This window comes from Antrostomus carolinensis, unplaced genomic scaffold, assembly GCF_000700745.2.
Source record: "Antrostomus carolinensis isolate BGI_N321 unplaced genomic scaffold, ASM70074v2 scaffold25003, whole genome shotgun sequence".
Lineage (NCBI taxonomy): Eukaryota > Metazoa > Chordata > Aves > Caprimulgiformes > Caprimulgidae > Antrostomus > Antrostomus carolinensis.
The window spans coordinates 70,371-80,854 of record NW_010306211.1 but is presented as its reverse complement, the minus strand read 5'-3'; the positions used below and the strand labels follow the sequence as shown (position 1 = coordinate 80,854).

The 10,484-nt window shown below is 43.4% G+C and overlaps 1 protein-coding gene across 1 annotated transcript in view; it reads right to left on the bottom strand.

Annotated features, from left to right (window-relative positions):
* Positions 1-9,763: 9,763 nt before the first annotated feature.
* The window catches only part of PTPRJ (protein tyrosine phosphatase receptor type J), a gene marked incomplete at its 5' end in the record, with an annotated part of 23,060 nt that continues 22,339 nt past the window's right edge, over positions 9,764-10,484 (bottom strand). Inside the window, one exon of the mRNA XM_010165061.1 lies at positions 9,764-10,153. Within this exon, the coding sequence (XP_010163363.1) occupies positions 9,995-10,153 (159 nt within the window). The remainder of the gene's footprint in view (positions 10,154-10,484) is intronic.

The following is a 10,484-nucleotide window of genomic DNA, read 5'->3' as shown; positions in this document are numbered from 1 at the left end:
GGGGGGTAGGGGATGAGCCTGGAGAGGATGAGGGGTGGGAGCTTTTTAAATTTACCTTTGTTTCTTGCTATCCAAACCGACTTTAATTGGCAGTGCATTAATTTTCCCCAAGCAGAGTCCATTTTACCCATGATGGTAATCAATAGACAACCTGCCTGTCTTTATTTCGGCCCATGAGGGTTTTTTTATCCTATTTCCTCCCCCGGCCTGTTGGGGAGGGGGAAGGAGAGAGCAGCTGGGTAGGGGTCTCCACCCAGCCGAGGTCAACCCACTGCATATTATTATTTATCAAACTACAAGCCTCACACTTGTTGTTTTTCCTCTCCTACTAGCTTTATGATTGTCTCTCCACTATTTATTCTTTTTCAGATTTGCTGTACTTGTCTTTCTGGACAACGTGGCCAATTTCCCTGTGTGTTTTGCTCTCTCCAGCACACTTGGGTTTCTCCACATCTCTGTGTCTCAAGGTTTGTACCCTGAGGGTGGCAGGTGTATCTTTGTTTCTGTAGTAGTACCACTTCTGTTTAGTCCACTGTTTTCAGGGCGCTTTTATGTATAAACCCATAGAATAAGGTAGTACACACAGCACAGCAGCTTTTTCTATGAGCCAGTACTTAAAAGCTGTTCTCAGCTGCCAGTGCTGCAGGAATCTTGCTTTAACTTACCTTTGTGCTCAACAGGATCATGCATGGGACCCGTGAAGCCTTCCTTAGAAGAAAAACTTACATACCGACCTGGTCCTTCCGAGTCAGCTCCCCAGCACCCAAGTCCATAGGCACAGCCAGACTGAGGAAAAGTAAGAAAAAAAGTACTGCTTTCTTTAATTTAAGTACCAGATACCATGGCTTGCATTTTATTCCAGCCCCCATTTCCAAACAGCCACAAACAGACTTCTGTTAAAAAACCCCCTTCCTCCTCCTTTTAGCAATAGTGATGCGCTGCAGTGTAGAAGAGGCGTAAATCTGTTGTCACCACTGTTCTGCTGGCCCAGCTCCCTCACCTGTGCTGTATTGCAACTTCAGTTAGTGCAGAATGCCTCAGTCAGCATCACCACCAAATACATGAAGTATAATTGAAGTATAATGTGCTTTTTTTTCCTTTTTTTTTCACTTTTAAGGCTTCCCCTCCAGCTTGTGTAACGTTACACAGCTGATCTCTTAATTTCCTACATGCAAAAATCGAGCTCTTTGTTCTGAAACCGCACAGTTTTCATCTGCTGCCAAAGGGGAATCCATCTGGGTGCTGTGACTTCCGCCCTTGGAAATGAGTCCTCCCCACACCCGTTAGCAGGCAGCAGGCCTGTGGCTGCGTTCAGGGTGCCTGCCTGCTTTTTGTTTACCAGTAGAGCAAGGAGGATTGGAGACAGCAGATATACTTGGGCTGCTCACAGCCCCCTCCTTGAAACTAAGACAGTTAGCTTCTGGGGTGGAGGGATTTGCCCAGATGTAGCAACGTCTTGATCATCACCTGGTTTTCTGTTTGCTTTCTGCCTTTGCTGTGAAGTTACTTAGGAGTAGCTGGCATTTCAGTTAACTGTATGAGTTATTTTGGGTTCTCCCATCTGTTGCAGCCCTATTGTATCTCCTGGTTTCCTGTGCTGTGGCCCTGCTTGGTGCACAGGGCCCTGGGCTGATCCAGGGGACCAGCCCTGCCAGCTCCTTTGCAAGGCACCACAGTGAAATGCTGCTCTGTCCCCTGCGACTTCTTGGGCTAGCCCCTCAGCTGCTTTTGCATAGGAAGAACTATGAAAGATCAAGAAGCCAGGCACATCCTCAGATGACTGCCTTACCCCAAGCATCTCTTCCCCCACCCACAGCCTTTAGCACCAGCAAGTCCCCCCAGCCTGGCCCCCCTCACGCCTGCTGCCTGGGACTTTGCACAGTTCTGACCCTTACCTTACGTTTCAGTTTCATCATTGAGGTTATTTATTGCTGTAATTAGTCAATTGATTCCCCTGTATGCAAATACTGAGCCATCCTGAGACTGTCGCTTCAAAGGACTTTTGTCAGGTTTGTCACCAGTAATTAAAGCATCTCCACCCAAGCAGACTGCACTTTTGATCAAGAATGTGCAGTTTGCTCCTGACTGTGGACCAAGGAAAGCCACGATTTGATCACAGCACTGGCAGATGTCCTAGTGAGCAGGGAAAACTCACTTTGTTGTGCTGAGCAGCTCCTGCCTTTCAATCATGGGAAATCATAATTTGACTATTAGCACGTAAGAATTTTCCTTACACGCCAGCGAAGTTAAAAGGCCGCTGTCAGCTTGGAGCGCGATGCCTTCCCTGCGGAGGCTGATGAGACTCCACACTAATCTCACCCTGCTGTTTGCTTGCTGGTTTCTGGTACAGTCCCAGGTTGTTAACATGCTATATTAGTTGCAATGGAATTATTTAACTATGTGGAAATGCTTTATTTTTTCCCTTCTCTGTTCCACAAGACATGAAGAGGCACCACAGCCTCACTTCTGCAAACATTTGCGGCACACACCTGCAGTGAAACACGCAGGCTTTCCCCATGATAGCCCCTCAGCCCCAACCCAGCAAGAGCATCCTCTGCTTCCCCCAGCCCCTGGGAAAGCAATTCAGCCCCTCACAGGAGGTGCTGGCAAAGATGTCCGTTCATTTTGCCAGTGCTTTTTGTGGTACTTTATAGGTGATTGTGTGTCACAGAATCAAAGAATTGCTTCTATTGGAAAAGACCTATAAGACCATCGAGTCCAATCATGAACCCGACGCTGACCGACTAACCCATGTCCCTCAGCACTATGTCTACACGACTCTTCAGTCCCTCTAGGCATGGGGACTCCACCACGGCACTGGGCAACCCCTTCCAATGCCTCAGAACCCTTTCAGCAAAGAAATTCTTCCTCACATCCAATCTCAAGTGCCCAGGAAAAACCACAGTGCTGTGTTTGCTCTAAGTGCAGGGAGATCAGCCTCTGCAGCCTGTGGCACTGCTGGTTGTGTTTTCACATAAATTCTGGCTCTACCTAGTGACAGTGCTTACAACATACTGATCACTCTATTTACTAAATTGCAGCTAGTCATGTTTCATCTGGAACCAACTGGCCATATTCTATAGAATAATACTTCCATGTACATCTAATAATTTAAAGCTGGTGACTTTGAGAGCACCTTAACACTCTGCTTTGGTAATAACATTTTGCCTTCCTCAGACTGACGTGTAAAATTTCAGCCTCCCCAGCCATACACACCTACATGGCATTAGAATAACTTTGCTATAGGAAAAATAAATACATATCCAACTTCTGTCTATGAAATAGAAAGAGTACCTAACCACTTGGTACAGCACGTGTCTTAATGGAAACTACATGACTGGTACTAACGTGTTGGCATTGAGGTTGACAAATGAAAATACTGATGGTCTCAGTGCAGCTAACCCTGAAATCTATTTTTCTAGCATCTCAGTCACCTTTTAGGAGATAATCGTGCAGAGGAAAATCAGTTCAATAGCTTTAGACATGGCTTATTATTAAATTACAATGGGTTTAAAGGTTTGATTGATCCTTATTGTTCAGAAATTTTTCTCAGTATTTTGGTAACTGGGCTACAAATGGCCTCCAGAGCTCAGCTTTCCTCCTGCACGGGCCAGCCTGGCAATGTCACTGTCACCGTCAGTGCTGGGAGCATCGCTCAGGCCAGGGAGAAGCAGCTGAGAGCTGTTCAGCCCGGCCAAACCCTCCTCAGAGCAGATGTTCCATGGGACTGTGCTGATATATGAACGTAGGAAGTTTGGACATGAAGTGTTATTTCTAGTTTTGATTTATTCCTCATTCAGGGGCAGGTTTGTAAGCAGCTGGGTAGTTGTAGATACATCTTCCAGTAGGTTTAGAGCATTTGCTGAAGCTCCTTCACACACCCATCTCCATTATAGCTGTCCTTGTAAAATATATATATATCTCTCTCTGTCAGTAGAGCTTTGCATTGCAATCTCGCTGTATTTCAGGCTGGAGATGGAAGAAGCTAAAGTCACTCAGCAGATGTTGCCGGATGCTTTAAAAGGTGCATTTTAAACCTCCCTAAGGACCTATGTGAAAAAAGGCACGGAAGGATCACGGTTAGTGTTACACACACACACATAAACAGATCCATTTACTGAAACAGCCTTTTAACTGTTACTCATATGCAGCAGCAGGAGCAAGCACGTCTCTTGCTGTCGTTATGGATGTGTCTGCACTGCGTTCAGCAATCCCATAAATCCGTTACTGCTGGGAACAGCTGCAGAGCAGACTGATGAGCTGGGAAATGAGCACACAGCCGATACCAATAATAACCAGCTCCAGGCTGCTCCGAGCCACAGCCCTTACACCTTGGACTACACACACCATTGGAAAGTGTCTAGGTATCAGCAGGACTCAAGTGTAAGACTGATTCCCAAGGAATAAAAGGATTATTTGGCATTGTCAGGCTATTGCTGAACTTAAGAGTTTCTGAAAAATATAATCTGATCAGGTGTACAACTCTCTATAGATGAGCATGAGGTACCCAGCCCCTGTGGAGCAGGCAGTCAGCCTTACATAGGCACCGTGGCCTGGGCTTACCCACTGACACGGGCCAGGGCTGGAGGGGACGTTAGGCAGGGCTGGAGACAGGCTTTGCACCTACAGCGTGGGGAGAAGGAAGGGGAAGCAGCACACGGGGTGGAGGGAGGTTATCAGAATCTGGGAAGGAAGTGGAAAAGCAAGCAGCCTGGCAGGAAAAGCTTTCCCTGGAAAGACCAGTGGTATCATGTGCCATCTGGAGGCTTACAGCAGAAGTGAACAGGCTGCACTGCCTTTCTGGAGACAGCAATCGCCTTTTAGGTAGATACGTGCCTTAATCAGAGCTGATATTAGATCAGCCTTTATCACAGGGCCCATTTTCCTTCTGACAGTACATTCTCAACACTGGAAACACCACATCAGAAAACTGCCAGATTAAAAAAAAAAGTAGTCCATAAATCCCTTAGATACATGTCTTGTACAGAGACAAGGACAGAGACATGACGTGGTGTGCAGAGCTCTGTCCCTTGCACACTGAGCACACCGCTCTTGTGTCCCTAGCAATCTTCTTGCAAATGCTACTAGAGATGTCCATGAAACACTAGTGTCACATCCAGAACATCGCTCCAGAGAATGTGGCTTTCCCCTGGTCACTTGGAAAGCTGGAAGTAAAATGTGAATTAAAGTAACTCGCTTTGTATCAAACTAGACTGCCTATTCTCAGTGAGGGGCTAATCTGCTAGCTTTGCTTCTGGCTGCCAGGAGATGATGTCTATTAATTCAAAATGAAATAAACCCAGGAAAAGGAACTTGGAGGCATAAATGGGGTCCTGCTAAGTAACAGGGACAAAGAAAACCAGGGAGAAGTGGGAGGACACTGTACGTACCTATCTCAGAAGCGAGTACGCTGTTGCTCTTTGCTTGTCCCTCATTCCACCCCTGAACAGAGGTGATTGCATCTGCATTTTTTCATTAGTTTTTACTCACATCACCCAGGAGCTGTTAAGACCTAGCATCCTTCCCATTGCTGAGAGGCTTCTTCTGTTTGCTTGAGAAGAGGGTGCAAAGTTTTCAGGTTTTTTTCCCTTTCAAGCTCCCATTTCTGACCCTTTTCCACAAGAACATCCACATCTGTTCATCTCTGAACTCATTCACTGCCTGATGACACCGAGCCAGGAAGGGCACACAAGGGCAGCAGTATTTCTGACTACATCCCATTTATCAAGCAAATAACAGGACAGAAACATTACACCCTGTCCTCTCAGACCTCCACCTGTTTAGTCTCAAAGGAAGTAAAACCAGTAAATGACAAGATCAGGTACAGAACATGATTTCCAGATACACGGGTTCAACTCTACCCTCCTGAACAGACTAACACTCCAGACGACAGCCAGAATGGTTGGCTTTACTGAAGTTCCAGTATTTCAAAGAAATCTATGTGATTTAAGGAAAACAAAGTGAGGAATTTTGCTCCCTTAAAGTCCCCTGAGGCTGATTACCTGGCAGTAGTGGCCACCTGCTGCAGGTCCTGCACTGGGACATTCGTTGTCACTACTACTCTTCTGCAGCACAAGTCTCACCCAGAGCACTCAGACAACCATTGTGGGGTTGGCACATGCTCCCACTGGAAGATGATGTGACAATCACACTTTGCTCTTCCCATCTCGCCATAAAGTCCTTCAGAAAACACAGCAGAATTACCATGGAGGATCACAAGATTCTACAGTAAGTGTCAGCACCTCATGAGGAACTGGAGAGCTGCAGAGTTCCAGTATCACACTCCAGGCATGTGATCCTCTTTGGGAGTGATTCAGATGGCAACTAGGAATGGAAACTAAGAATTTTAGAAGAAAAGGACTTAACTGAGGTAATTTTATATGCATCTACAGTCAGATAATCTGTAATCAGCTATAGCATTACAAAGGTATTTCTGCACCTTCTTCTATCGTCACTTCCTGGCAACAGAACATCTCCCCTTGAAGGGATGAGAAAGTCCTCACTCTTGTTTTTCTGAAAGTGAATCAGTCACTGAAACACCGTTCCTCCCCCAGGGCTATTTCAGTGAGTGGAAATCTTTTGATTGACCTTAGATGAAGATACTGTTCCTTTAACTGGCACCAAGCTCTTCATTTAGAGAAATCACCAACTGCCAGGACCCATTAGCATCAGGCCCTGGTCCTGCCAGGCAAGTCTCAGTAACAGATCAACAGCCTCACACGGAGCCCCAGTGACCATAATACACATCTGACCCACCTGCCACCCGAGAGGATGGGAGCCCACTTTCCTTCTCCCTTATAAAGCCCCTCTAAATAAAATGGGTATTTTGGCAAATTAATTTTATTCAAAAAGAACTGAAAACCCTCAGAAAGGAAAAACAAGACAAAGTGCTCTAGGATGATGCTTTTTAATTGTTATTTTTATAACTTTAAAAACAAATCAAACCATTAAAAACATTATAGACATGTGCTGAAATTTCCTGTACAACAAATATGAAAACAATAAAATTTGTACATCATTTCAAGATATTCAACAGTCACTTATTTGAAACACATCAACTTTTCCCTTCTTAAGCAGGCCCCAAATGGGAAAAAGAGTAGAACAGAAATGCAGGAGATGTCATTGCCACACAGTGGAGCTTCCAGTCTGAAAAGCAAGTAGCTTTAGATAAGCAACAGCAAGAAAACACTGACCAAAGAGACAGATCATGGCAGTTACAACAGATTGAGCAGCAGAAGGCAGGGGAAAAAAGAGTATTTGCAGGAATTCAAGTCATCTTGACTAAGATCCACAAGGTAGTCAAGCATTACCTGTAATCCTCCTCCTCCAGAGATCTCCTATGAGGCACGTCCTACTCACTCACAGGGGCACTCTGGCCAGCTTCATGTTCACAACATTTTAAGCTTTACCCACTTTCTCCACCTACACCTGGGATCTGCAGGTCATTTACTTCAAACTTCAGTTCTCTTCTCACAATGAGTCAGATTTGGGAAAACACATGCACAGAGTTGTATTAAAAATGGATACTCATTAGATGATGACACAAGTGAGAATTTGGTACCTGCTTCCAACATCAAAACACCGGGACAGATGCGTTTGTTTTCTGTAGGAGTATCTGGGCAGTGGTTAGGCAGAAACACACACCGTTCTAGCTCGTTTTCTGATGTTCTGCTGCAATGTAATGCAAACACATGATCTAGCATGGAAGATTTATCTCCCTCTCTTCTGTGCTATACAAAACAAGGACGTTCTGAAGCAAGAGAGCATTTGCCACCCCAAGGCAGCAAGTTCTTGGGAGACCTGGGATAATGAATACTGGCTCTGTGCTCTGCACAAATGTGCAGTAATTAAAAGATTAAGGGAGGAAAAAAAAAAAAATAATGTGACTGTAAGGGGCAGGCTTTCCTCCCTCCCAGTTCCTTTGGAATGGTTCTGTTTGGTCCAAGTGGTTTACCCTGTCATCAGACAGCAGCTTCAGAAGAACGCTGGGTGAGAGATCCACTATGGACTGCCAGTTTGGATGGAGTTTGGCAGGATCATTTAACATGGGGTTTTTAAAATGTTTTTTTAAGTATTTCAGAGAAAAAGAAAATATATATTCAAGAACACACAAGTGGCTGCTAAAAAAAAAAAAAAAAAGCTGAAGCACACTGTGGTTTGTCCTCCAGTTTTGCTCACACAGCACACCACAATTGCACACCAGGTTGTAAAAAATTCCTCTGGATACCTGTAGAGTTACAGTTGTGCACCAGGAATTCCTACATTTTCCTTCAGCTGACAGTGGATTCTGTGAGGCTGCAGGTTCCACTGTAATGCCACATATACTCCTAGTATCTGTAGCTTTTTCTGACACCTCTGCTAAAACAAACAAAAACCCCCAAAAACCCCAAAAAAGCAGCAGAATTCCAGGGACTCTGGTTAATAAACCTTCATAAGATTTCCACCATTTTATAGCTATTCTATAGCATTATTCATAAACTTCATATTCCTCTGCCATGCAACCAGTGCAATGATCTGAAGACCAAAAACCACCCTCCCCCCAAGCTACTTCAGAAGTCCTTCAACGGTAATGCCTTCATAAATCTAATAGTTATGTACCAGCAAAATAAATCCAATCTAATCCCTGACTTGTCAAATCAGCAACTAGGGGGTTTCTGCTTTTTTTTGTTGTTGTTCTGTTTTCAAAAGGACCAGTTAAAACAACAGCAGCAGTATATGGCAAATAATTCTAAACAATTGCATTAGATCAATGAGATGCAGGCAGGTAAGATGTGTCTCAGTTTTGAATGGCTACAACAACCAAGAAATTGGTCTATACAGCAGAATTTTGTGCAATTTGTTTTGGTACAAACAGTAAAGCCACTCAATCTGTTTGGGAGTGCTTGGACACTTGGAACCTTAGTTCAACATTTTTCACAGATTATATATTTGAGGAAAAACAACAACAATGATAAAAAGACACCAACCTGAGTAAAACTCTATTAGAATAGAGTGATCATTATTCAGTAAATCATATATTGCACCTTTAAATAAATCATTATAAATTGTATAAAAACAGGAATATCAGTCAGGAACAGGGAGGAGCTATTCTGTCCTTCATACACACCCACACACACCCCCGCACACACATTCACATAGTCACTTGCTCAGGTTTGTTTTTTTCTTACTATAGTTAAAGCTCAGAGTGCCAGACCACACTCCTTTTCCTCTAGCAGAGGCACCGAAACATTAAGGCAGGGGATAGTTGTGATGAAATGCAAAAACAAAGCTCACCTCCATACTTCTGGAGAGTCCTGCCAACAGTGCAACTACAGTTAAGTTTGACATAAGCCTTATTTAAAAATCTGTGTTCTCATTAAGAGCTTCAGTACAAAAATAGAATCTCTGCTGTTTTTTTTTTTCTAGAGTAGCAACTAGAAAAGGCACAATTTCCAAGTATAAATGTCCATTTGAAGGAGCTGTTTGTACTCCTTTTTTAAATAAAAAGGAACACAAAAAAACTAAATCACAGAGGCACATATCTATTAGCTAAGTAACCAGATACAGTAGATAAAATATGTTCCTGAAACTTATAATTAAATATATTAAAACAGCCCATGAGCCTTGTGTCTGTAAATGAAATCATATAAAATTGTAATAAAAAGCTTGTGTTATTATTTTAATATTTAAATTCTAGTTCACTGTTCATACTGCAAATGCTATTTCACCTATCAGCACTGTTAAATTCCCAAGAAAAAGCAAGATTCCTCTGTTAACTTTAGATAGTTTTGCTTGGTGGTTTGTTTGTTGGTTGGGTTTTTTTTTTTTAAATATCAACCTGCAGCTCCTGCCAGTGTTGTGTTTTTCTTCCTGTAGATCACTTCTTCAAATGTGGACAGAACTGGAAAAGCCAGATGTGAGACACTGCACACAATCCCGGAAAACATGAGTAGAACATCATCTCCCTTTGCTATGCGCAGGCAACACCCCCTGGAGACACGGCGTTCCTTCCAGCCTAGGCGTGGTAGCCATTAGCCTTCCCCAAGCCTGGTCCAGGTGTGAAGTTTTCATAGATTGCCATTGCTGTCATGTTTTGGTAAATAAGATCAGTTTTCTTGTCTTTCTGGGATCTAATAATATCCATAACACACTGGTTTAGGAAGACGTACTGGTCCTGATGGGAGAAAGAAAAAGAAGGATAATGTATTTCTAGAAAATACTTGATTTTGGAAGTAATTCTGCTCCTAAAGATAGGATTTTGGTTTTGGATACATGCACTGAATGTTATCACAGAGTATTTTTTAGAAGTTGTACGTAGCAAATACGTTCATAGAAAATAGGGCTGGAAAAGACCTCATGATGTCATCTGATCAACCCTCCATAAAAAACTAGGATCAAATTTACTAACGCCTTCTTAAAAGACTGTCATGATGGAGATTTTACAGCCTTTTCCAAATCATCTTGAGTTAATCCACACACCTTTTTAGATCAAAGTGATAATTTCA